This window comes from Conger conger, chromosome 9 (genome assembly GCF_963514075.1).
Source record: "Conger conger chromosome 9, fConCon1.1, whole genome shotgun sequence".
Classification (NCBI taxonomy): Eukaryota; Metazoa; Chordata; class Actinopteri; order Anguilliformes; family Congridae; genus Conger; species Conger conger.
The window spans coordinates 42,332,063-42,359,870 of record NC_083768.1 but is presented as its reverse complement, the minus strand read 5'-3'; the positions used below and the strand labels follow the sequence as shown (position 1 = coordinate 42,359,870).

Genomic DNA, 27,808 nt, shown 5'->3' with positions numbered 1-27,808 from the left:
ATGTTTGCCAGCTGATCTGTGGTGGCAAACTTTACCAAATACACCAAGAGCCCGCAGAGAACTCGTCAACTGTGCCCAGTGCGGGAGCAACGGATGCAGCTTCTAGTTAGAGTTTCATTATTACTCATTAAACTACATTTCCCGGCATTCCACAAAATGTAGTGCGCACGCGCAAAATATCACAGCACTCAGACTGTGCCATACTTTTAAGATGGGAGTGGGAGCTGTGGCTTGAAAATGACCTTATTATTGAAACCTAAATTACGTAGCCAGAGTACACGTTTTATGTATAAAACGAGGAGGTAACTGTACAATTTTGCGATTTCCTATGACTCACTCTTGAATTGAAGGACGTGTTGTTTCATAAGATAGGGCTGTTCTTCCACCCCTTCTCGCACGTTTAAAAGTGGACCGTTCTCGACTGATCTACCAATTTACGGAAGAAATGGCCATAATTTATAGATTATTGTTTAGAGACGCGTAACCTAAATATGGAATGAAACTAACAATGGTACGTTGCACTATACAAAAAAATGGCCCTGGCTTCTGCTATTAAAGATGTGTTTCCCTTTAACCAATGAGAAACAATAGAAAGTTTCCCCCATATTTTTGCCATCTTGTAACCTTCCCGGGTGAGCGTCTCTCCCAGTCGGTCTCTCTTTGTCCAGCGGCGACAGTAGGCCGGAGTAAGACTATGCTTGATTCCCAGCTTTGGGATCAATTACTTGTGTAGTTTTTCGGAGCATAACGCAGTTGCCGTTGTAGCGCTGGTGCACTGGCCATCTCCGCGAGGAACGGCCCGGTTAACGGACCCCGGAGTAAGCATCGGACGAGGGAAATGCATTGTAAAATATAGACGAGCTAGCTAGACAACCAACCATAGCTGGCGAGCCAACGCAAGGCTAGCTAGCTACGTTGAATTGGGGAGAGGGTGTTCGCTAACTGTTTTTAACCCGCCGGTAGCTCGGTTTTTAATGTTAACGCAAATAATGTAGCGAGTAGTTCACAGCATCCAAATTAACCATTGCACCCAGACGTTAATCAATCATACCCGCGGCTGTGCAGCGATGTTTGGGGCAATAGCTTGCTAGCTGTCGTGCTAGTTGCACATCTGTTAGCGATCATGTTTTAGGAGGGGGGAGTGTTTCTGCTGCCCGCTACCAACATTGTTTCAGTCTCCCTTTCTCCGGTGGCAGACGAGTCCAGCTTTATTTTAGCACGGACCTTATTGTCTAATTACAATTTCAGGCCCCGGCTCCCAACCGTGGACGCGACTAGCATCTTGGGAGACAGAACGGGACCCGTTACCGAGCCAGTGACAGCTAAAACGTGGGCCACCAAGGAACAAACAAAAAAAAAATATCTGAATCTTGGCATTTTGGAACTGACCGAAGTTCGGCTTCCAGATCATCCAGACCGTTATTGAGCTGACTGGAAGAGCACTCATTTCGCTTCTCACATTTTTCTTTGTATGTGAACGGTGACATGGCACCGCACCGACAGTCATATTAATGGCTGCCGAATCTGGGAGGCTGCCGGCGGGACAAGGTCAAGGGAAGCGAGGCAAAGGTAGGATTTTCCGTGCCCGTCACAGTCTCAACGCTGTATGTGATCTGACATTTCTTTAATATCTCTTCTCGTCTGTATGCACCTGACTGTCTGGTTGTCTGTTTTCCGATGGGTCTGTCTGGCAATCTGTCTGGCTGTCTTGACTGACTGGCTTCGTATCTGCCTAGCTATCTGTCCATTCTCGGTCTCCCGCCTGTCCGGAAGGTACTGTTGCTCTCTGTAGCTAGTCTCGCTTTTGTCATCTTGCCTGTCTGTCTTTCATGTATAGCTTTGCCGTCCATCACCTTGTCTGTATACCCCCTTTTGTTTTATTTGCCTGTCAAGAACTTCTTATCTCCCAGGGGTATGTATGCATCTAACTCAAATGTTCACGTGTGCCTATTTCCTTATTGTCTGTGGCTTGCCTGTAAACAAAAACAATTTTGGCTGTAGTCGCTATGCGAGTGAAATATCCAGAAACAGAATACGTCCCGTCTGTGCTTGGCATACAAAAAAGTACAATAATTTTTTGGATAATGGCAAAATTAAGGCCTCGAGCAAGCTGATTTCTCCCCGTCGTCTATAACAACAACATGCTCGTGAATCAGAAAACTCAAAAATACACCGGTCTGACAATTTGGCGGAAGCAAAGCCAACTCTGTGAAAGCGTTTGACCCCCAGGAATGCGACCATTTCAAGTAGTCAACACTCTCAGAACTAAAGTGACAGCGGAGGTACATTTTTGTTCTTCAAGGATCACATTTCCCAAAATGTACCCTGGACGTACAGCAATGTTCATTCTGGGTACAAATGAGTATGTTTTCCAAGCAAAAAAAATGTACAAGCGTAATAATATATGGCTGGCTAGGGGTACAGTTTTATGCACCTCTAGGGTACCACCCCAGCGACAAGCATTTGTACCTTTGTTTCTAAGAGTGTACAGACTGACTTCTACCCCTCTGCTGTGAATAAATGCCCCCACGAGATAGAACCCCTTCTAAGAAAAGAAAGTAAAAGGCTGTGGTTTTGCTGCTGATCTGTTTGGTTTGTTTCCTCTGCTTCCCCCCCCTTAGGTTCACAGATGAAGAGCCCGGAAAAAAAGAAGAGGAAATCTAATGCCCAGGTAACGCGCCTAGGAGTGTGGTCCCACACTCTCACATAGAGCCACTGTCTGTCATTTTGTGGATCTACTGCACACCACTTGTAATTATCTTAATATGTCTATAAATTGGAGTAAAAGTGTATGTTTCAATGTATGTTTCTTGATTTAGTTTCACTGAATGTCTTCCTGAAGATTGTTAAATTACTTATTCCCTCTCCTTTATTTTTGTCGTCTCTTCCTCTCCCTCTCTTTGCCGTCTCTCTCCCTCTCTCCTCCCCTCTCTCCCCACCTCCTTCTCTCCCTCTCTCTCCCCCCTCTCCCTCTCTCTCTTTCCCCCTTTCTCCCTCTCTCCCTCTCTCTCCCTCCCTCCCCCCCTCTCCCTCTTTCTTTCCCTCTCCCCCTCCCTCTCTCCCTCTCCCCCCTCCCCCTCTCTCTCTCCCCCTCCCCCCTCCCCCTCTCTCTCTCCCCCCTCCCCCTCTCTCTCTCTCCCCCCTCCCCCTCTCTCTCTCTCCCCCCCCTCTCTCTCTCTCTCCCCCCTCTCTCTCTCCCCCTCTCTCCCTCTCCCCCCTCCCTCTCTCCCTCTGCCCCCTCCCTCTCCCCCTCCCTCTCTCCCTCTCTCCCTCTCCCCCCTCCCTCTCTCCCTCTCCCCCCTCCCTCTCTCTCCCTCTCTCCCCTCCCTCTCTCTCCCTCTCTCTCTCTCAGGGGGCAGCCTTCTCCCACCTCTCTGAGTTTGCCCCCCCTCCCACCCCCATGGTGGACCACCTGGTGGCCTCCAACCCGTTTGACGATGACTTCGGCCCCCCCCAGCGCGCCGGAGGGGCGGGGGGTCCGGGCGGGGCCCCCTTCCTGCCCAGCCCGGGGGGAGGAGGCGGGGGAGGGGGCGGCTACGGGGGCGGGGGCAGGATGGGGGGCGGTATGGCGTTCATGGGAGGCCCCGGAGGACCGGGCGGAGGGCAGCCCAACCGCCGGCCCCCGTTCGGCCCCGGACCCCCGAACGCGGGGCCCCACCACCAGCTGGGGTTCGGAGGGATCCCGGGGTTCGGAGGCGGGGGCGGCGGAGGAGGGGGCGGAGGCTTCCCGCCTGGGGGGCCCTCCCAGTTTAACCTGCCCCCGAATTTCAGCCCGCCCATGCACCCCGGCCCCGGGTTCAACCCCATGCTGTCCCCCGGGGGCATGGGGGGCCCGGGGGGAGGGGGGCCCCCACATCCCCGCTTCGGAATGCCCCCGCAGCAGCCCCAGCACGGACAGGGGGGTGGCCACCCCTTCAACAGCCCGCCTTTACCCGGCGGCCCGGGCCCCCGGGGGCCCCCACACGGGGCCCTCAACCCCATGGGGGGCATGCAGGGCGGGATCAACCTGATGGGCGGGATGGGCGGCGGAGGGGGGGGTGGGAACATGGTGGGGGGGCCCCTCGGGTTGCCCCCGCCGGGGCAGTTCCAGCCCTCCCAGGACGGGCCCTATCCGGGGCCCAGCCCCCCCGGGAGCGAGGACGGGAAGAACTTTGGGGGAGGGGGGGGAGGAGGAGGGGGCGGTCCCCAGTCGGGTCCCCCCTCTCAACAGCAGCAGCAGCAGCAGCAGCAGCAGCAGCAGCCACCGAACTTAAACGCGCCCCCTCCCAACAACTCCACCCCGGGCCCACCCCCCTCTGGCCCCCAGCCGCCCCAGCCCGGGGGAGGAGGAGGAGGGTTCCCGGGACACCCTGACCTCCAGCAGCAGAACCCCAACACCCCCAACCAGCCCCCCTCAGCGGGGCCGCCGCCCAACCCCAACTCCTCCCCGACCGGCCCTCTCAACGGGCCGCAGCCCCCCCAGCAACAGCAGCCGTCCAATCCGCTGCAGCCGCCCAACTCCGGCAACGCCCCCTCCGGAAACCCCTCCCAGCAACAACAGCAGCAGGCCACGCCCCCAAACTCCGCCCCCGGCAACGCCCCGTACAGCCAGCAGAACAGCGCCCCGCCGCCCGGCAACCAGCCGCCCAACGCCAACCCGCCCAACCTGACCAACAGCAGCAACGCCAGCGCCCCCGGCAACAACCCCAACAACCCGCCGTCCAACTCCACCCCGACCCCCTCCACCCAGTCCCCTCTCCCGCCGGGCCCCGCGCCCTCCTCCTCCTCATCCTCCGGCCCGGGCCCCGGGCCCCAGAAGCTGGGCGGGGGGATGGTGTTCCCCTGCGGCTTCTGCCTGTCGGAGGTGCACGACGAGCAGGAGGCCATTTTGTGCGAGGCGTCGTGCCACCGCTGGTTCCACCGCGACTGCACGGGCCTGACGGAGCCGGCCTACGGGCTGCTGACCCGCGAGAGCTCGGCCGTGTGGGCCTGCGACTTCTGCCTCAAGACCAAGGAGATCCAGGCCGTCTACCTGCGCCAGGGCATGGGCCAGCTGGTGGCGGCTAACGAGGGCTGAGAGCGGGGGAGAGGGAGGGAGGGATGGAGGGATGGAGGGAGGGAGGGAGAGACAGAGGGGTCGGGGGACGGACAGAGACGGGGTCTCGATTGGTCGACCGAACGAAAGCTTTGCCACCGCCCCCCCCCCGCCCGTCCGACTATGTGACAAGACTCTTTTTTTGTAAAGGCTGTTGACTGACACGCCCCCTTTCTGTACGATACACACACACACACACACGCACACGCACACACACATACACAAGTACGTTTTAGGACTTAACTGTAGGAGCTTTCCTCCCCCGTCGAGTTCCAACGCGTCGACCGACGTTTGTATCCCCGAGGACCCGAGGCACTGACCCACGGAAAGGCACTGACCAGATTCACTACCTCACACAGTGACTTACCGACTGACGCCGACGCTCCCAACCTACCGACTCGCAGTGAGACTCCCACCGGCAAGCGCCATCCTCATTCACCACCCGCCCCGGACTCCAACTCCCATGATGCTCTGCCGCAAGACTCCAAAGGAAACCTGGGTAGCCCCTCTCGGTGTGCTCGACTTCCCACGGACCTCCAGCGCCTCCGAGAGACTACTTTGCTGTACGAATACGTGTAGATACCGAAAATTAATCGAGAAATATATTGTTCTGCTCGAGTTGTAACGCAGGAAAGTCTGTTGGGCCGAAACTTCCTGCTTCTTAAATAAATTTTAAAAAAGGAAAAAAAAAACAAAACAAACATTTTATGCTACATTTGAGTCACCTGCTTGCAGTCGGTGGATGTAGACGAGCGGTGAATTCGATGCTGACCATATCACATCCGTGTAGTAAAGTAGTGCTCTTGTACCAGATCAGACCTGTAATGCTCGGTTTGTATACAGCCCAACGCAGTGAGACGACGTGCTCACGTGGCCTTGAAGAAGACCAAATTGCTCTGAACTAAAAATGTCCGTTATCAGATTACTGACACAGCGGAGGATGTTTATAATAATAGCTTAACGGTTATTGTTTTTGTTTTTTTCCACAATTTCTGTCCAAAGCATCATTTTTGGCCTTTTTTTCTCGTTTTCTTTTGACATTTTTTGTACTGACATTTGTGCTGTTCAGTGATCTCTGTTCTGCTGCCCTCTGGTGGTCACCAAAGGGATCAGTCACACCTGGGGAAAAATGGTACTGAACTTAAGTAAAGAGAATCATTTTTGTACTTGTATTTGCGTGTTTTTATTATTATTATTATTATTATTATTATTATTATTATTATTATTTTGTATATCTTGATTTGATTAAAATTAGAGTCGGATCACACACGAAACCAAGACACTATATCGCAGTTCCCATGCATCTTTGTCTGACCGCAAATGCCATTTTCAATGCCTTCTACAGGTTTACAATACTATTCCTTTCCAGATAAAAACACATGCTCTCGGAAGCTAAATATAAATCTGATCTGATCTGTGTCCGGAAAAGTATACTTCAATATAATCTGCCTAACAAACCCCTAGCTTAAATATATCCTGATATTTTACTAATAGCGTTTTGGGTCAAAGAATGAAAAGGCTTCTGAACAAATAAATGTATTTTTGTACATATCAACTCGGCACCCCCTGCCCCGCCGGCCTCCCTAAGTACGGTTGCGTTTCGGCTCTGAAGATAAGAAAACAACTTTTCCTTTTCTGTCCTACTAATTGGATCTCTGTAGCCATAAATAGATCGCAAATAATACAATACATGGCTAATTTGGGAGAAGTAACATTCATTGTGGCGGTCCTTTTTAGTTTTATTAATTTACTCACCAAAGAATGAGTCATCTTTAAAAAATAAGAAAGATCGGTGATGTTAAATAATGAGGGGGGCGGTGGGTTGAATGGCAGGTAAGTAAACCAATTGGGGACCTGGATACCAGCTTTGAAAAAAACCGAGATTGGCATATGAACACCACCAATCCGCGAAGAAGATTGCGCGCTCAGGTACCACCTATACATTTTATGTCAGCCAATGGGATCACCCCGTGGGCGGGATACAGGCTATTTGTCTAAAAGGTAACAGGTTGCGAGGAGAATAATTTGCGTTTCTGCTGGAAGTGGAATTAGCCTATATCCGAAGCAGTATCATTTTATATTTTTTCCCTTTCCGTTATAACGTCTGGACATACTTAAAAAAGACCTTCATTTTATCGATCAAGACCAAAACGACGGGGACGAGAGGCACTGCACAATACGCGTTTGAGAATCGACATTTGTCACAGGTACGCTAACACGCCTACGATGTTTACATAGCGAAGAAGCTGGTACATGTTTATATTCGCTGACAGATCGTTCGGGGATGCTGGTTTGTGTCTGTGCCGATATGATAATAAATTGACAAATCTTGTCTGTGCTTCTCCGAGGGGCATTTGCGCTGCGAGCGACAGTTAACTTAAATATTCTGTATTTCATCGGAGCAGGTGCAACACCTGTGGCTCTTGAGACCTACTTGGTCCGAATCTGTTGTCGCGGCTGTCGGTACCTAGGTCATTCTGCGAACACACAAGGCTATTGGATCTAATTATCATTTGCGAAATTTGTTGCAATACATTTCCACTAAGTCTCTCTTGCTGAGACACACATGTAATGACGTTTTAAAGTCTCGTTATCGTTCCATCGTGTTCGTAGACTAGGCTACTCCATCTAGTTTTAATTTATATTTCTTGGGACGATAGTGTGATCCTATAGTAACGAAATTGCCTGAAAACATCGGTCTCTAATTTGATGCTCAAACGCTATAGCTTGCTAATTATTTATGACCTCCCGGGCCGCCTGTTGAGAGCAGAACAATTGACCGACTGTTCAACGGACTTCAAAACGCATAAGCTTGCGGTGTGTGTATGTATGTGCGTGTACAAAGTTTCGCTTGAACCGATACTGAATTGCGGGTGACGCAATTTCGAGAGAATGGCAATTACCTCGAGGTGGCCCTTCGCGGCCACGCACGCTTCAGGAATGCCACACGGGCTACATATTTATTTGCTGGGGTCCTTGGTTTGAACGAGTGAAATTTACGCACGCTGCCTGCAAACCGAGCTCTAAATTGGGACTGTGTCATTTGTTTTGCAGTGGGACCACGCACGTTTCAACAAATAAAACTGCCTGTATGTCCAAGTACATCTATAGGCACAGGCAGATCTAGGTAACATTTATTCACTGCACCCAATGTATGTGAGCAAAACTCAAGGAGCTTCTGAATTGCAATCAATGCCACATAGGATGTGCTGCGAGTGTACTCTCTGATCTTGAGACCACAATAAGGATGTGGAAGAGCATATGTTCTATGAAAATCGAAAAGGGGGGGATCAACAATGTATTAAACTATACAAAAAAGTTGAATGGCTTATGGAGCGCTTGCTTATTCCACAATCTGCTAAATGATCATTTTTATTACTTCTGCTGTAAATTGTTGCCACTTGGATACGTTCCACTCGTCTCTTATGCAAAGATGGATCGCAGCAGATGGGCGAACTGGCTTGTAGCATCCCATATGGCTTTGTGCCTTGTCGTCTGTAGCAGTGCAGTTTGTTGGGGGTGGGGACTGCAAGGATCTGGCTGCAGCTAAGGGGTTGCTTCATCCAAATCCCTGTTTGGTTAAATGGTTAAATTGTTAGGGTTTTAAAAAAAAAATCAGTTTAAGCTGGAGGGAGGTGTTGTGACCCAGAAACTGAGAGGGAGGGGGACTGGGGGGAGGGGGTGGGTTTTGAACTGGTCCTGTCCGATGGCATTCCTCACTGGACGGACTAACGGGAGGCTGTGATGGAAGTCTGTGTGTGTGTCTCTGTGTGTGTGTGTACATGTGTGTGAGAAATTTAGTCCCCAGAAGTATAGTACTTTGTGTTTGTGGGAGATGTTTAATCCTTCATGTGTTTTGCTGTATGTGTATTACTTGGAGACAAGTGCGGCGGTGTGGTTTGGTTTTGTGGTTTAAACCGCAGTGGATATGCTTGCAGCAAGTCTGTTCATGGATTGTTGTAGATGTCGTCTTGTCAGTTTAGTTGGGGCATAGGGGGCTGTTGCGGATTGAACAGGGATGGGTGGGGTGGGGGTTTTGACCTTGCTCCAAGGTTTCATGCCACTGGAGCGCCTAACTGCTTGATTCAGGTAATTGCTACTGTGCGCTCACCAATTAAAGTACCCTTTCCCGGCATGCACACTGGAGAGCCATGCAGCCCTGTTATCCCGCTAAGGTGTGAGGTCACAAACACGTGATTAGAATGTTCTCAACTGAACATTCCAATGTTTACTACTACTACTGGTAACTGACAGCAATGGAGTTCTAATAATAATAATAATAATAAGGAAAATAATTCATAGCTTGCATATAGTGCTTTTCTTACCAAAACTTTCTGCATTCCAAAAATACCTAGCCTACTCTCTGAAGGGGTAAATCAGGCTGCTAGCCCTGAAAGGACACAGTGCTTCAGGTCCTAATTTGCAGCCCTGTAAAGGCTCTGCAAGACTGGGTAACCAGTAGCCTACTGGCTAAAGTACATGACCGGGACCCGAAAGGTCGGTGGTTCAAGCCCTGGAGTAGCCACGATAAGATGCGCACAGCTGTTGAGCCCTTGAGCGAGGCCCTTAACTCTGCATTGCTCCAGGGGCATTCTCCTGTGCTTAGTTTAATCAACTGTTAGTTACTTTGGATAAAATTATCAGATAAATAATAACCTATTCATTTTAGACATGCTGTGCCAATGCTGTCTTAATGACTATGTGCCTGATACACCATACATCCCTGGTCTCAATCCGCCATGGAGAGCCGTGTGTATGCTGGTTTTTATTCCAGCCTCAGATCTTCATTCTATCATTTGTTCAATTTGCTGAATGTGGACTGTAGGTTTGCACTTGTTTTGTGTGTGTGTGTGTGTGTGTGTGTGTGTATCCAGAGAACTGCATTACCTGTGTTGTCTAAATGACAACTGTTGCTTGTATCCTGTGCTTTAATGCAGCTAAATGAGTGAATGAGCAATTGGAATCAATTAAGGCGGCATTAATTGGCTGGATTGAAAACCTGAGCACGCACGGTCCTCCACGGCAGTTTGAGTTTGAGCCCGCTGCCAGGCGTTAACCTGGGAGGTGGGCCGGGGCGGGTGAAGGCTTTTCCACATCGCCGAACGGCAAATATAGGCCAAACCGCACAGCCCGAGGCTACGGCTGCGGAGAAGGCCACGCGGCGGGGGTGAAACGGAGGCCGGCTGTGCAGAAGAGGGATGGGCCAGGCTGGCCGTATCGGCTTCCGTGTTTCTGACCAACTTCTGCTCTTAATTGTTTAATTGGGCCTCATCGTTTGCACGATCGTCTGCCATTTCTAGCCGCATTCCGTGATATAAACCGCAGCCTGATAAATGTTCTTGTCGGGTAGCGTTTTATTGTGGTCTAATTCACGGGTGAATCGGTCATGGTGCGTGTGGTGAATTAGCTGATTGAGCCAGGGTAACTGGTGGCAGCAAAATCCTGCCATCATCACACACCGGCCCTCCAGGACTGGAGTTAAACCTGCATACACACCGGCCCTCCAGGACTGGAGTTAAACCTGCATACACACCGGCCCTCCAGGACTGGAGTTAAACCTGCATACACACCGGCCCTCCAGGACTGGAGCTAAACCTGCATACACACCGGCCCTCCAGGACTGGAGTTAAACCTGCATACACACCGGCCCTCCAGGACTGGAGTTAAACCTGCATACACACCGGCCCTCCAGGACTGGAGTTAAACCTGCATACACACCGGCCCTCCAGGACTGGAGTTAAACCTGCATACACACCGGCCCTCCAGGACTGGAGTTAAACCTGCATACACACCGGCCCTCCAGGACTGGAGTTAAACCTGCATACACACCGGCCCTCCAGGACTGGAGTTAAACCTGCACACACACCGGCCCTCCAGGACTGGAGTTAAACCTGCACACACACCGGCCCTCCAGGACTGGAGTTAAACCTGCATACACACCGGCCCTCCAGGACTGGAGTTAAACCTGCACACACACCGGCCCTCCAGGACTGGAGTTAAACCTGCACACACACCGGCCCTCCAGGACTGGAGTTAATCCTGCATACACACCGGCCCTCCAGGACTGGAGTTAAACCTGCACACACACCGGCCCTCCAGGACTGGAGTTAATCCTGCATACACACCGGCCCTCCAGGACTGGAGTTAAACCTGCATACACACCGGCCCTCCAGGACTGGAGTTAATCCTGCATACACACCGGCCCTCCAGGACTGGAGTTAAACCTGCATACACACCGGCCCTCCAGGACTGGAGTTGCCCGTCCCTGATATAGACGATGGTTATAGTTTTGAGCACGGTCTGGTCTTGATATATTTTCCTCTCTTCCTCCCCGCCGTTTGACCTCATGAGAGCAGAAGTCTGGCAGACCGTTTAGAGAGCCCGTTCGCCCGAGCAGACATCAATGGAATGCCGCTCTGCAGCGAAGCCCCGCAAGACTCGGAACGCCGGAACGCCGGAACGCCGGCACCGTAAGCCCTTAGTCAAACACAGGGAATGTCGCCGCTCTCGCCCGACACACGGGGCCGAGGACATCCCGGCAGGAAGTTGGCAGGTGCAGCGGGTTGGGTGGTTGGGCGTGGCGGGTGACCCGTTGGGTTAAAGTGTGACTCAGCAGAATGAGGTCACGGAGCTGCAGCTAGAACGAGCTGTCCGTCACTCTATTGTTCGAAGCAGACGACGACTTCTTAAAAAGCGATTGGTCCGCCGTCGGTGTGTGTCTGTGTTGGCTCCTCCCATCTCTGCTCACTGTCAGGGAGACTAACCGTGACCTAGTTACGGGACTTTAATTGACAGGCTGACGGCTCGAAATAATTCTGCTTATATCCAATAAATGAGATTAGAGGTGGAAAATAGCCGCCGGGTCCTTATCTAGATGTCGTGCCACCTTGGCTGCTTCATAATTTCATCATCCCAAATCATGTTGGTGATTTCTTGACCGCTGAATACATTGTTTTCTTCAGTTCTGTGTCCTCCTGAGTCCTGCTAAAAAGTAGAATCTTTTTTTATAGCAGAGGACAAAAATGTTGCCGTCAAAGTATTTTCAGAAATATTAGTTTATTTTACTGGTATGGAAGGGCCCTTGGAGTGTCGGTTTCAGCATGGTTGAATATATGGTTTTTGAGCCTAAAACCGAATACTGAGGTCCTCTACAGAGGACAGTGATGGATTTACAGGTCTTGGGAGAATATTAACGTTTTAATGCGGCCTAACCACCGTGAGAAGCAGCCTTAGTTGCTGCAGTTAATTAGCTGGGGGTAATTGGCGGACCCCATGGACGACCAGGGATCTCTGCCTGAATCTGGAGCAGCCGCTGCATTCCAGCCCTTATCACATTCCTCTCTTTCCCTCTTCCGATCCTCCCGTTCTGGCGGTGGAAGTGGGAGTTTTTCCGGTTTGTCAAGTTTGTCTCTCTTTCTGTAGGACCTTCCGGTTTTTCCTCTAACTGCTGCCGACACCCGAGGCGGGGACCGCTGGTGTGTACAGTAGCTCAATTCCGGGGCCCCTAGGGACCAAGTACTCTCTCACCTGTGGGCCCCTGGGGGGACAAACACACTGGTTGAGCCTGACCTTGATCCTGAACCTCCAGGGCTGGGTCCCTTTGTCTTTTTTTTTTTTTCCCTGTGATCTAATCAAATGGAGTCTAATCTAACCTGATCTAATCTGTCCCAGCAGTGTATACAGTCTCTAGCTATGCAAACACAAGTTTTCTCATAATCGTTTTGGCCTTGTCTCGTTGTTTTTCACTCCAGAATGAGAGTAAATGTTCCGTTTGTTAATACGTGCTTTGGCACCGGAGCGTTTTGAACGTGCGGTGGGCAAACGAGGCGAGGGCGAACGGGGATTAGCGGAAAGGATGCGTGCGGCGCGTTCCTGCCCCCGCGGAGAGGAGCGGGCAGGGGGGACAGGACCGTGAAAATGAGCAGAGGGACTCAGAGAGGGACTGTGGAAGGAGGGAGCAGGATAAAAGAGGGAGAGAAAGCGAGTGAGCGAGTGAAAGAGAGGGCGCATTCCCAGCATTCCTCCGTTCGGCTGCTTTCTTCTCCGCGTCATGTGGTTAATAGGCTGGGGAATGCAGCCCCGCCCCCCTCTGCCCACACTGATCTCAGATCAGCTGCATGGCTGTGCTGCCTGAGGCACAGCTGCTGCCCGCACTGATCTCAGATCAGCTGCGCAGCAACTCTGCCCGAGACACTGACTCAGTGAGGGAACCAGTAGACCCTGCTACCCAATGTCCTGATAAAACACACACACACACACACTCCTGAAATGAGGGAACCAGTTAGCCCTGCTGAGCAATGTCCTGTTAAAACGCATGTATGTGCACACACTCAAAGCGACAGAGGCACACGTATGCAAATGCATACACTAGCACAGATGCACGTACACGCACACTCTCACACGCACACCCAAGAGGTGGAACCCATCGGCCCTGCTATACAGTGTCATGTGAAAACACACACATTACCTCACCTCTTTCTGCAGTTCTGTATGGGATAGTTTATCATTACACTCCTGTACCAATAATATTATCTGTATTTCCTTATGGGATGACCTTATCGTTCGCAGTGTAACCATAGGCTCTCTGTATTTCCTTCTGGGATAAATTTGTAGGCGCAGCGGTGTGACGTTAGGCTATCTGCATTTCGTTTTTTGGGATAACGTTATTGGTATAACAGTGTGACGATAGGCTATCTTTTCTGGCAATTACTTGTGTTTGCAAGGTTAATTGCCGGTTTGTTTGGTAAACTTCACACGCATTGTTCCGTGCCTGGGCGGTGTAGCACTTTAGCACTCCTGAGATTAGCCGTGAGATTCTCCACTTCTGAATGGTAATGAAAGACTTCAACCACCTAATCATCTAACCAGGGCTTAGCTGGTGCTCTATAATTCTCATAATAATAATAATAATAATAATGTTTGGTTCATTATGCACCTTTCAACCATAGTCTATGCCATCATAGTCTATGCCACCAGCAGGAAGTCTTTCCTTGGTCCGATAGTTTCCGACAACACTACCTGCTCTATACCAGACTGATAAAAAGCATATGGAATTTCCACGATGCTACTGGCCGGGATCGCTGTTGCCCCCGACTACACAGAAGCAGGATGGGAGTTTTCCAGGGTGAGGCGGAAGTGTGCTTAATGTCATTCCCGATTTGCATCGCACTGTGTCTCGGCTTTGCATAAAGCAGCCAACGTACACAACCCGTGTGGTCAAATGTTTAATATTGAGGCTTCCTCTGGCCTTTGAGTTTTTTTTAAAAGCTGCCCAAAAAGTGCACTTTCTGTTCTGAGACTGTGGCCTAACTACAGCAGTATTTTGGAGGGAAAATCCGTTAAATCTGTAAATTCAGCGAGTCAGAGTTGGATTAGTTCCAGAAATCCAGAACACCGCGAGACAGAAGGAGGTCTTTGTTAACGGTCTCCTCTAGATGTGTACGCGCACTCTTCATAAACTGTGACAAAAGGATGATTTTATAATAAGCTGTTGATAAGTGTGTGCATCGTTAGCCAGCGCAAGTGAGCCGTCCCAAAGCAGCTCCCCGTTTACAAATAATGGCGCGTGTTCAGAAAATAACAGATTTGTTCAAGCTCGTTAATTACCCAGGATAATTGCCTGAACGTGAGCAGTAACTGTAAGTCTTGGCTAATCCATTGATTTTTTCCATTGTCTGGTAAGACGTATTGGGCTCCAGTTCAGTGCTCTCGTTAAAGTCTGAAAATGTCAGGAGCTGGAGCTGCCGGTTTGCAGAGAAACATCAGTTCTCTCCAGATTCAAGGCCTCCGAGGCCTTAGTCACCCTGCCGGGTGGAACGTGGTCAAAAAATGTTTCCGCCGTACTGATGTAAGATGAGCCGTTTTGGAACCGAACTTGAACCCGAGGGTGTAGCAGACGGTGGTTGGTGCATTGCTCCAAAAGCTGACGCTCTGGTATCAACGAAGGAGGTGTGTAGAAGCTGCTTCTTCAGGACACGATGAAACTGTACGACCTTCTCAGATCGCATCTTTAATCCTGTTCAAGTTCAGCGATTGATGAAGGAATTTCAGGCGACAGTTTGAAGTAAAGCGTTAATAATCTTACACTTTTAAAAAGATTGTATTGTCACAGTGCCTGAAAGTGTTGTGTAAGTTTTGTCTGGTCTGTTAATACGCCCTGACAGAACTGCGGGATGGTGGCAGAATGTATGAATTCTTCAGTCTGAGATGGAGAGGAATGTTGAGTTATTCATACGGAGTCTTTCAGCAAGTTGAGGTGAACTCAAGGCAGCACTTTCACTGGTACTGAAATATGGAGACAGGTTTGTTTTGTTTTGACCCTTCTGTCTTCTGACCGCGATGGCCTTGTTAGAGTCTGTGGAAGAGGAGTCTGCATACTGTTCAAACCCTCAGACGCCCACAGGGCCAAACACCTCGGTGCTCACAAAGGATGAGGCACGCAATACCCGATCGAGACGTGAACCTGAATGCAAAAACATCCCTTCTCCACACCAGCAGTTTTGCTTTGAAAAATGTTGTGTTAGCATTTCTGAAATGATTGTGAAGGCAGTTGTGGGTCGTGTTGCTGTGGTGAGGAGGACGGTTGGAGAGAATGGAAACCCAGTAAGGAGCGAGACTTGAGAGATGGAGAGGGAAGAAGGAAGAGGCGAACAAAATGAAAGGCGTGCCCATTTCCGTGCTGCTGGCGACGGTGGTCGAAGTAACGGGGGGGAGAGCCAGCGAATGAGTGCAGGAAAGCACCGGGGAAGGGTAGGAGAGTGGAGCCGAGGTTGGTGACTCATACAGGTCAAAGTTCACAGAGAACCATAGCCACCTAAATGCCTGAGGTGAAATGGCAACAGTGGGGCTCATTCCAAGTGCTTATTTTTGTCCTTTTATTTTGCTCCTGCCGGACCTCGATCGATTACCGAGCCAGGAGCAGGGGAAAGGAAAAAGAGAGGAGAGGAATACACGATTGGAATGAGCCCAACGCTTAATGGGTTGGAACGTCCTTTCGGTGGCCGGGCCTCGATTGATTTCTGGGTCCGGAGCAAGAAGAAGGAAAAAGAGGAGAAAATTAGATTAGATTCAGCGTATTGTCGTTGCCTTCGAAGGCAATGAAATGCATCCTCTGCATTTGACCCATCCTCGTTACTTAGGAACAGTGGGCAGCCATAGTGCAGAGACTGGTGAGTGCCTTGGTCAAGGGCAATGGAAGGAGTACACCAAGGGGTAATTTAGACTCTTCAATTACCCTAACCTGCATGTCTTTGGGCTAAGCGATTGGAATGAGCTTTGTGTCTAGTCTGTGTGGGCTCCTCCTTGGCTCCCTCCTCTGTGTCCGTGAATGGTACCTCGCGTTGTGTTTTTGTGTTTAAATTTCAGGTTCTGATACTTCGCAAGGACATCCTGTTTGTGCAGTCTGTCTTCACAGAACATTTTTATGACACATTCCATACACATTGCTCAGGTTTACAGCAACATTCCAAAACAAATCATTTCTACCTGGGTTTGTGTGTGTGGGTGTGTGTGGGTGTGTGTGTGTATGTGTCTCAATGGGCTAGCCAAGCAAATCTCATACTGCCATAGATTCTATTAAGATTCCAGACCTTAAAATTGGTTAATTCACCGACAGGCACTATTTTGGGGAATCTGGGCCAGCTCATACCAGAGTGGAATGCCATTGTCACTGCTGTCTTCGTATCTGGGTTTAATTATTGGCTGAGCCTCTCCTCATAGTCACACACATTTCATTAATGAAATCATTATTTTTATTGTGTGCGTGTGTGAGGGTTTTTCAGCAGCTTCCAGTAATAGTAACATCGTGACTCATTCCTCTATTTCCCCCTTTCTTTGTTTTTGTCTTTCTCCCTCTGTCTCCGTTGCTCTGTTTCTTTCTCTCCCACACTCTCTTTCTCTCTCTCTATTTCTCTCCCCCCCCCTCATTCTCTCTCTCGTGCTCTCTCTCTCCCTCTCCCTCCCTGTCTCAGCGATGAGCGCTCTCTCGGCGGAGAGGAAGCCTCCCCTGGACTACGGCGTCCAGATCCGCTTCATCAAGGACCTGGCGGACACGGGCGGGGGGTACCCTCTGGGCGCGCGGCGGGGCAGCGCGGGGGCCCCCGTCTCCTCGCCCGGCTCCAAGTACGGCGTGGCGGTGCGGGTGCAGGGCATCGCGGGGCAGCCCTACGTGGTGCTGAAGGAGGGGGAGAAGGGCGACTCGTACGGGGTGCAGCTGAAGAGCGAGGCCCCGGCCCCGGCCCCGGCCCCGGCCCCGGCCCCGGCCCCGGCCCCGAGCTCCCACAGCCTGCCCCGCCGGGTGGGGGGCGGCGCCGACCCCGCCCAGCCCCTGGGCCGTGCCCAATCGCAGGACTCCCTGCTGGAGAGGAAGGCCATGGCGGACTTCCGCGGCCTGGTGGCGAGGCCGCCGGGGGACGGGCGCTCGGGGAGCTACGCGGCGCTGAACGGGGGCGAGAGGCCGGCCGTTAACGGGGACGCGGCGGCGCGGGACGGGCGGGGCTCCGCCGCCGAAACCTTCCCGGACCCGCCCCCTCCGGTCACCGCCCCGGACGACCACCGCGACCCCGCCCCGGCCGTGGACACCGACTCCCTGGCGCCCATCACCCGGCTCATCAGCAGGTTCGGCGGGGGCGACGGTTCGGGGGTCCCTCCGAGGGGTCGGGCCAAACCCCCGACCCGGCCGAAACCGGGCGACCATCTGCGGTCGGGGAGCCTCGACGTCCAGGACGGATCGGGTCGCACCCCGCTCCCTTCCCCCGCCCCCTCCCCCGTCCCCAACTCCTACTGCGCCTCCCCCACCCCCTCCTCCACCTCCTCCTGCAGCAGCCTGGGGCGGAGCTACCGCCCCGGCAGACCCATGGCCCGCCCCCCGGCCTCCACGCCCGCCTCCGGTTGGTCGTTGGGGAGGGTGGCTGCCAAGGAGACGCCGCCAATCACCCAGGCAGAGAAGCAGGTGAGCATCTGGGGAAGAGGGTGTTTTTGTGATGTCACCATTTCCCTCTGCATGAGTTGATTTGAAATAATAGCAATATTTATGGTAGTCATATTTTTTTTCATTTAATTATAGCTATTTAGACAGGCCTCACAGAACACTTGGAAATGGGTATGTGTTCTGAAACCTTTGACCCATCTTAATTGAAGGTTACTCCTGACCTGCTGAGAGACCAGGGTCAAAGTGCAGAGGTCACCAGCAAGGAGGAGAGGGCCAAACAAGCGGTCTACAACATCCTGAAGGAGGGGTGAGTTCAGCTGCTGCCCAGAATCAGTCCTCTAGCCTGTGCCAGTTTCCACCGTTCAGGGTAGAACTGCAGGTATGACCAGAACTTCCCTCCATTTTGGCTCTAATTCAGATGGTCAGTCCCTGAACTTCCCTCCATTTTGGCTCTAATTCAGACGCTCAGTCCCTATCAAGTGACAGGGAAGAGTTGCAGTAAAACCCTTTGGCTTAGTTTTGGCCAGAACAAAATGAGTTATGAAACCATTTTGACCATGGAGAAATGCTATATGTATCACATACCAGTCAGAAAACAGTGATTTATTTTGTCTCTTCCCGCCCCCCCCCCCCCCCCCCCCCCCCCCCCCCCCCCCCCCCCCATCCAGGTCCAACGAGAACATGGTCGCCACCAAGCGCAAGGTGGACCTGGTCTTTGAGAAGCTCCAGGACCTCGGGGTAAGGCCTGTTTCGCGTCCGTGACTTAGCACCGCTATCCTCCCGATCGGGTTCTAAGCGTTGTGATTGTTTACACAACAGATGATTAGCCGGTTCAGGAGCGGGGCGGGCTGCTGCAGTAACAGAGACGCGGACGGCCCGGCCGGCTTCTGTTTGTGGTGAAACGAGGACACCATCTGTCTGCCTGTCATTCGACTCGCGCTCTGTCTCCGCCACGCTCCGAACGCACGGGAAACGCACAAACGGTTGTCTTCGTGTTGTTCCAAGCTGACCGGAAACGGTCCACGGCTACTTAAGAGTCTGCGTGGGCAGGCGTGGCGTGTCCCACTTCTCTCGGCGCGCGACAGAGCTCCGTCTCTCTGTGCTCCTGTTTACTCCGCTGCGCTGTCTACGGCACGCACACCCAACATGGCCGCCCACGCTCCCCGCAGGACCGCCGTACTGTGGGAGGAGTATGAATACCCTGCGCACAGTCCTGGGGTGACTGACACTCTTGTGGAGTTTTCATGCCTGCGGAATCTATCTATTCATCTTATTCCACAATCATTTTTTTCATTTGTGTGCTGCTGTCGAAGTGAATTAACCCTTTAATTATGATAATATATTTACTTACAGAGCACCTTTTCTAGCAACGAGCACAAGGGGCTGAACAAAGAAACAGTAAAATGACAAAGCGATATTAGGAGTACAAAAATACTAGTGCATATGAAAACTGCAAATCTAAAAACAATCATTACCGAATATGTGATTAGAATTCTCTTAGCTGAACATTCTAATGGTGATGTAACAATCACTGCTGGTGACTGAGCAATGTAGTTCTAGAACACTGAACACATTCCAAAAAAAAAAAAACCTTCCCTACAGAGGGTTAAATGCCCTGAGTGTGAATCGATGCTGCCCTCCCGTGCCCTGGGTTTTCAGAGTGTGAGAAACCTGTGCCCGTTCTCCAGGGGTCCCCTGTGACCCCGCTCTGCTTCCACGCGCCAGGCTTCCCGGTGGTCCTCTCAAAGTTAATTAAGTCCCGCTCCCGCCGGCTTGGGACGCTGCCATTTCCCTCGCTGGAGGCGTCGGGACACGGGAGCCGTTCCAGCAACCTGCCCGAATCGGCTTGTCGCCACGGAGACGAGGTGTCGGTCCTGCTTGTGCCCCCCTGGGAGGGTGCTTTCAGGGCGTCGCATGTGCAGCTGTGTCTGACAGCGCTTCGGGCTGATGCCGTCGCACCTGGGTGACAGGCCTCCTGGGGGGGGAGGCTGCGTGAGACATTCTGTTCCCGGAGGGCCGTCGGGCGGGATGTGCGTGATTCCGGTTTCCTGCCCCCGTTCCCCGCGATGTACTCAGCCCTGAATGAACTGTGCCTGCATTCCGAAATGCACTGCACTGAAACACCTGGAGCCACGGGCACGAGTCTCATACATTTTAAGAGCTGATTTTTATCATGTTGTGTAGACCCGAGAGGTTGCAGGTGTGGTTATTAACCCTTTCAGTTAACTGTTTATGGTGTGAGGTCACAAATATGTGATTACAATGTTCGAATGTTCTGAACATTCTAATCCTGATGTCACAATCACTACTGAAAATTTAAAGCAGTGGAGTTCTAGAACACTGACATAGAATTTGGGGGAAAGAAGACATTCCAAAGAGCCTACTCTTCAAAGGGTTAATAGAGGGTGGAGTTGCAAACTCTGTTGCTCCGGGGTTGCCCTTGGAGACCTAGACAGCGCTGTTCCACTGGTTGGTGGGAATGTGCTGTAACACGGTGAAGACTCGCCATGGTCTTCACGTGTCAGGTGAGGTGCCATGGCGACGGTCACATGACCTAAGGTGACTGGTTTCGGGTGACCCTGCTCAGTCATCCGATCGCATGTTTTTGAGAAGATCCAGGAAGTCGGGGTTCTGATTCTTTCATGTTTGTGGCTACACTGCTATTGTCGTGATCGCCTCACGCAGGTGAGCAAGTCCATTCCAGAGAAGGCCTTCACACACGCACACACCCACACCCACACACACACCAGCTTTGTACCACTTGGTCAGTTCAGATTGCGCAGAGAAAATGTTTAGAGAAAAAGCACACGCAGTAAGCTGTCTCCAGATCAGGGGTGCACAGCTCTATAAATAACCCTGGTTCAAGCCTGTACTTGAGCACAGTAAAATCTTTAGGATACATTTGCAGTCTGCAGCTGTAGCCGGCACTCATACACATGTCAGATAAGATATGATTGAGTCAATTAAATCCTAATAATAAAAAAGCACAAAATCCTGAAACAGATCAGCCCTGGTTGTGCACCCCTGGTCTAGATGGTGTCATGGCCCCTCTAGACTTGATATGATCCCCACGAGCTGGGCCATGTTTCATGAAGCAGGGTAACAGAGTTAGCTGGATAACTGTGCAGAGCAAAACCCAAAACCCTCCCAAATCTGGAACATGGACTGAACTAAAAGGAGCTGCTCCGGGTTTTACACAATGCTGTTATCCAGCTAACTCGGTGACCCTACTTTGTGACCAATCACATCCAGTAACTCCAGAAAACTTGTTTGATGAGAACCTCTGGTCACCTGGGTGTTTAGCTCACTCACGATTGGCTGAGTTGTTTCCATAGCGAGGCGGGGTTTGACCAATGCCCTTGCCGACCTCGGCAGTCAGGTGACCCGTGTGCCCCCGCCCAGGTGTCGCAGAGCGGTGACTCCACCATGAAGGCGGAGTTGGAGGAGTGTCTGGAGGAGAACCTCAGGCTTCAGGAGCATCTGGACCGCAAGACGGCCGAACTGCACCAGAGCCACACAGAGTAAGATCCCGAGCGTGGGCAGGGAGGGGTTAAATCCGCTTTATTTATCTCTCTATTCATTTATTCATTCGTATAGGGAAGTAGTTCACAAGACTCGGTTCTGTATCTGCCGTGTTATTTCTTGCTAAATAAAATGTAAATTCAGCACATTTTGAAATTTGTCGAGTGCGCCGAATATGCGCTGTCGTCAAAACGCCCTCGTTAATTATTCATCCGCCCGCGTTCAGGGTGATGTGCAGTAAAACCGACAGTGCAGGGCAGGGAATAATGTGAAATATCTCTGCGTTCCTTATTAAACACAAGATTAAATGTGAGGGAACCCACGTGTGGGAGACGGAATGGCGTTAAATCGGTCACGCAGAGTGGTGCGTGTGTCCGCCTCACACAGAGTCTCAAGCAGACCTGGGTCAAATCCGTCATCGTTTTGGATTACTTTCCTACTTTTCTACGCTTTACTGAGCTTGCCTGGTGACATACTCTCAGATAGTGCAAGCCCCGCCTTCTGGTCCTCTTGTTTGGCTCAGTTGCGCCAGCCAAGATCAATCGAGCTCAGAAAAGTATAAAACGATTTTGTATTTGACCCAGGTCTGGTCTCCAGAACCGTTCCACTATGCTGGGCATTCAATCACAATAAAATAAGAAATAGTATCACTGCGTGTTTCATCATCCAAGACACTTGAATTTCATGACTTAAGTGTAAAACTTCAGCCTTTTTCCTGCTGGCTCTGAGGAGGGCAGTGTGTGTTTAGAGTGTAACGTGCTGTAAAATGGCAGTGTGTGTTTAGAGTGTAACGTGTTGTAAAATGGCAGTGTGTGTTTAGAGTGTAACGTGCTGTAAAATGGCAGTGTGTGTTTAGAGTGTAACGTGTTGTAAAATGGCAGTGTGTGTTTAGAGTGTAACGTGCTGTAAAATGGCAGTGTGTGTTTGAGTGTAACGTGCTGTAAAATGGCCGCCCTCGCCCCAGCCTGACACAGCTCCGCATGGAGAGGGAGGCGGCCGAGCTGAGGGGGCGGGTCCTGGAGGACCAGCTGGCCCAGCAGCAGGAGGACCTGAGGAGTGTGGCGGAGGACTCGGCCCAAACGGGCTCTCTGCACACGGTGCGGCTCGCTCCGTCCCTCTCTCTTATTCCATCCCTCCGTCTCTCTCCCTCTCTCATTCCATCCCTCCGTCTCTCTCTCTCTCATTCCATCCCTCCCTCTCTCTCTCATTCCATCCCTCCGTCTCTCATTCCATCCCTCTGTCTCTCTCTCCCTCTCTCCGTCTCTCTCTCCCTCTCTCTGTCTCTCTCTCATTCCATCCCTCCGTCTCTCCCTCTCTCATTCCATCCCTCCGTCTCTCTCTCCCTCTCTCCGTCTCTCTCTCTCCCTCTCTCCGTCTCTCTCTCTCCCTCTCTCTGTCTCTCTCTCTCCCTCTCTCTCTCATTCCATCCATCCGTCTCTCTCTCCCTCTCTTCATCTCTCTCTCCCTCTCTCTGTCTCTCTCTCTCCCTCTCTCTCTCATTCCATCCCTCCGTCTCTCTCCCTCTCTCATTCATCCCCTTTCTGTCTCATTCCATCCCTCCATCTCTCTCTCGGTCTCCCTCTCTCATTACATCCCCCTTTCTCTCTCCCTCTCTCATTTCATCCCTTCTGTCTCATTACATCCCCCTTTCTCTCTCCCTCTCTCATTCCATCCCTCATCTCTCTCCCTCTCTCATTCTATCCCTTCTGTCTCATTACATCCCCCTTTCTCTCTCTCTTTCTTTCAGGCCATCTCTCTACCTCGTTCCCATCTCATCACATTCTCTCTTCAGTCCTTCCATTTCCTGCTTCCTCTAGTTTAATTTCCCTTGCTGAATGTACTCAGTTCTCCTTTTATTTAAATTCCTTCTCTCATTCCATCTCTCACACACACATTTTATCTGTCAGTCACTAACTCCATCTCTCTCTCTCTCACACACACACACACACACACACACACACACACACACACACTAATTCAATCACTCTCTCACACACAAACTAATTAAATCTCGCTAACTATCCTCCTCTCAGCATTTCTGCATTCTTCTATAACCAGTAAAACAAACTATTTACAGTGTAGCATGACTACCACCTCAACAATGTAGGACCAATTACTCCAGTCTAGTCACTCTGACTCGCTCGCTCTGACTCACTCACACGCAGCAGGCTGAATGTTCTCCACTAGGTGGTGCTGTTCCTGCTCCGGTAGCTGAGCGGTGCTGCGCCTCAGTGACGCCGTGTCCCTGTATCTCACTCACGCGGCCGTGTCCCCCCCCTGCAGGACCTGCTCTCGGCCCAGGCTGAGCTCTCCGACGCCGGCCTGCTGCAGCAGAGGCTGGAGGAGACGCTGCGCCAGCGCGAGAGGGAGCTGACCGCCCTGAAGGGGGCGCTGAAGGACGAGGTGGCCACTCACGACCAGGAGATGGAGGAGCTGAGGGAGCAGTACGCCCAGGACATGGGGAGACTGAGGAGCAGCATGGAGCAGGTGTCCCAGGTAACGTACACGCACACACACACACGCATACACACACACACAATACACAATACACACATACCTACACACACACACACACACACACACAATACACGCATACCTACACACACACACACACACACACACACACAATATACACATACCTACATACACACACACACACAATATACACATACCTATATACACACATACACACACACAATATACACATACCTACATACACACACACACAATATACACATACCTATATACACACATACACACACACACACACACAATACACACATACCTACACACACACACACACAATATACACATACCTACATACACTCACACACAATATACATATACCTATATACACACATACACACACACACTCATACACGCACACACATACTCATACACATACACACGCACACACACACACACACTCATACATACACATATACCTACTTACACACATGCACATACACATGGACACGTACACACAGCATGGAGCTGGTGTCTCAGGTAACGTGCACACACACACACACACACAATACACACATACCCACATGGCAATACACATACATCGATACATACAAACACACACACTCACACATACATATGCACACACACACACACACCAATATACATAAACATACACACAGCATGGCACAGGTCTCAGAAGTAACGTGAGACCGGTCCTGTATGTACATATTCAACACACTATACCAAACCACAAACTGACTGTTGCTCATGTCGTCTGCTATGTAAAATAAAAATACATTTCTCTCTCACTCCTTCTTTCCCTCTCCCTCTCCCTCTCCCTCAGTCCCAGCAGGGCATTGAGGCGGAGCGTCTGAAGGTGAACGCCACCATGAACTCCCTGGAGCAGCTGCTGGATGCTTCCAGAGAGGAGCTGGGCACCACCAAAGAAGAGTGAGTCCTCCAGCTTACAGTGTGTTTGCATGTGAACGGGAGTGAGTTCTCCACCCTAATGTGTGTTTACATATGAACAGGAGTGAGTCCCCCTCCATACACTGTGTTCAGATAAAAACCGGAATGAGTTGCTCTATTTGCGTTGTGTTTTTTTTACTCTGCAGTTATGCAGCTAATGCAGTAATCCAGCTAGCTGCGTAAGCCTGTTTTGTGAAATCCCCTTTTTAGCGTGTCCATATATAAACAGGAGTGACACCCTCCTTAAACAGGATTCATATAAACCAGAATGAACAGTCTCCGTTATGAACCGAAAGCTGAACCTGACCCTAGACCCCATGCCTTGCGCACAAGGTTTCTCTTTCTAGAATCATTTTATATTTTCGCATTCTTGTTTTGTTCTGTTAAAATACACGTGGGCACCGACTTCCTGGATGACAGGACTCGGGTGTCTGTCTCACTGTAAACTGTGTGTTGTGTCCGTATGTTTTCACACCGTTTTCTTTTGTTTTTGTGTCTGGTTCTTCATTCGCTCAGGCCTCAGTCGTACCGGACAGAGCCAGTGTAAGAAAGCCCCGTCTGTGACCGCACTAGCTCCTAGAGTCCGTGACAGCCCCAGTCATGGTTAATTATTGCTTGTATACGTGTATTAATTGTGCACTAATTAATAATGCGATCACCATCAGCAGTGTCCTTACCCTTCTAAACCAATTATGCCAAATAATCCTTTAGTGCTATATCATTTATTTTGGTTGATCCCCTGCGGTGCTACTTGATCACCTGACAGACTTTAAATCCCTGCAAATTGTGTTGTGTGTTTGTATGTGTGCTGTTTCTGATATGAGGCTGTCTACGTGTGTGGAATTCCCCCTCTGCTTCTGAAAAGAAAGTGCTTGTAACCCAATACTGAGCAGTTCAAATGAAATCGCCCCAAACCTGGCTGATCAAATCTCTTGTGTGGTGAACTAGGACATCTGCGTGTGCGTGTGTATGAGAGAGAGGGAGAGAGACTGGCTTTAGTTGTGTATCTGGTGTGGTTGTTTTGTGTAACTGTAGACTGCTGTGTGATGGTTATTTTGCTGTATCAGCTGTTGGCTGTGTGAGTGCTAGTTGTTTCTATAGTTGAGTGTGTTGCCATGTGAGTAGCTGTCTCTGTGTGGCAGTGTGAGTAGTGGTTGTGTTTTGTGAAGCATTGTCCGTAGCGGTTGTTGTGTTTGTGTGGCAGTTTAAGTAGCAGTTGTTTAGTGGTTGTTGTGTTTTGTGCGGCAGTGTCAGTAGCAGTTGTTGTGTTTGTGTAGCAATGTGTGAAGTGGTTTCTGAGTTTATGTAGCAGTTTGAGTAGTGGTTGTTGTATTTATGTAGCAGTATGTGTATTAGTTTGAGTAGCAGTTGTTTAGCAGATGTTGTTGTGTTTGTGTAGCGGCTTGGGTACCAGTTGTTTAGCGGTTGTTGTGTTTTTGTTGCAGTGTGTTTAGCAGTTGTTGTCTTTGTGTAGCTGTGTGTGTAGCAGTTGTGCTTGTGTATCAGTATGTTTAGCGGATGTGTTTGTTTAGCGGTTGTTTTGTTTGTGTAGCAGTTGTTTAGCGGTTGGTGTGTTTGTGTAGCAGGTTGAGTTGCAGTTGTTTAGCGGTGGTCGTGTTTTGTGTAGCGGTTGTTCAGCGGTTGTTGTGTTTGTGTAGCGGTTGTTCAGCGGTTGTTGTGTTCGTGTAGCGATTGTTCAGCGGTTGTTGTGTTTGTGTAGGCTGCTGCAGGCCCGTCTGGAGAAGGAGGAGTTTGAGGAGGAGCTGAAGGAGCTGCAGGGAAGACTGAACGACATGAAGGAGCAGATACCAGATCCTAGCCACACACACACACTCACACAGGTAACACACACACTCACTCACACACACACTCACACACACACACTCACAGCAGATACCTGATCCCAGCCACACACACACACACTCACACAGGTAACACACACACACACACACACAGCAGATACCTGATCCCAGCCACGTACACTCACTCAGATACTGTGTGTAACCCATGCCCACACAATGGTACCACTGTATACCAACACACAAGTATATGTACGCACACTGCTATAGTTATATAATAATTAAGATAAATGTATAAAAATTTTACTTCATCAAATGTTGATTTGTTCCTAACGATTATCGCCGTAGCACAGTTGGCTGTAAAAAGGTTAGCTCCCGAACGTGTCCTGTGCTCTTTGTGACCCTGACGTATGACTGCAGGACCTGCACCAGTGTCAGGACAGTCTGAAACAGGCCCGCTCCGACCTGGAGCTCCTCAAAACCCAGCTGGACAAGAAGGGGGCGGAGCTCAAGGCCCTGAAGAAGGCCAATGAGGAACGGGAGGCGGAGCAGAGCCGAGAGATTGACAGGCTGAAGCTCCAATCGCAGAGGGATAAAGAGGAGCTGGCTAAGCAGGTACGGGCTGAGTGGTCTGGGGGGGTGTTAGTGTGGGGAACGCACTTCCGTGCTGCAGCTGAGCCTCTCTCTGTCCCCTCTGTGTTTCTCTCTATACCAGCAGTCCTCACGCCTGGTCCTGGAGAGCCTTAGGGTGTGCTGTATTTCGTTGTCATTCAGCACTTAATTGACCAGTTAAAGTAGTTAATTACACCATGAACTCACCTCACCTGGTTTCTTGGGTCTGAATAGGTTGCTTATTTTAAGGTGAAAACAAAACAAAAACCAGCACACCACTGTCCTACCCTCTCTGTCAGTCACTCTTAAGGCCAGTGTCGCTTGGCCAAAATGTGGACAGGTTGTATAAAGTCACCCGGAGTATAAACCAGGTGTTGCTGTGACCGGCGATGTCCGCTGCCCGTGGTCAGTTGCCGCGACGCCTGTGAGCTGCCTGTG

The 27,808-nt window shown here is 50.8% G+C and overlaps 2 protein-coding genes across 4 annotated transcripts in view; both read left to right on the top strand.

Moving 5' to 3' along the window:
• Positions 1-227: 227 nt before the first annotated feature.
• Positions 228-6,246, top strand: pygo2 (pygopus homolog 2 (Drosophila)). Of its 3 annotated transcripts, none has more exons than XM_061255317.1 (4): positions 228-511; positions 1,249-1,569; positions 2,622-2,671; positions 3,353-6,246. In XM_061255317.1, the coding sequence occupies exons 2-4, from the start codon at positions 1,512-1,514 to the stop codon at positions 5,054-5,056; spliced, it is 1,812 nt and encodes a 603-aa protein (XP_061111301.1). In that variant the 5' UTR covers positions 228-511; positions 1,249-1,511; the 3' UTR covers positions 5,057-6,246. The 3 variants fall into 3 exon arrangements, with proteins under 3 accessions (XP_061111301.1, XP_061111302.1, XP_061111300.1); XM_061255318.1 differs by lacking the exon at positions 228-511 and adding an exon at positions 546-686; XM_061255316.1 differs by lacking the exon at positions 228-511 and adding an exon at positions 546-818.
• Positions 6,247-7,058: 812 nt separating this feature from the next.
• The window catches only part of LOC133137669 (cingulin-like), a 31,922-nt gene continuing 11,172 nt past the window's right edge, over positions 7,059-27,808 (top strand). The window contains 11 exon segments of the mRNA XM_061256008.1: positions 7,059-7,281; positions 17,044-17,272; positions 17,357-18,023; positions 18,212-18,309; positions 18,671-18,740; positions 21,405-21,523; positions 22,489-22,621; positions 23,808-24,020; positions 24,835-24,941; positions 26,680-26,800; positions 27,179-27,373. Coding sequence (XP_061111992.1) covers positions 17,046-17,272; positions 17,357-18,023; positions 18,212-18,309; positions 18,671-18,740; positions 21,405-21,523; positions 22,489-22,621; positions 23,808-24,020; positions 24,835-24,941; positions 26,680-26,800; positions 27,179-27,373 — 1,950 coding nt within the window. The 5' untranslated portion in view covers positions 7,059-7,281; positions 17,044-17,045.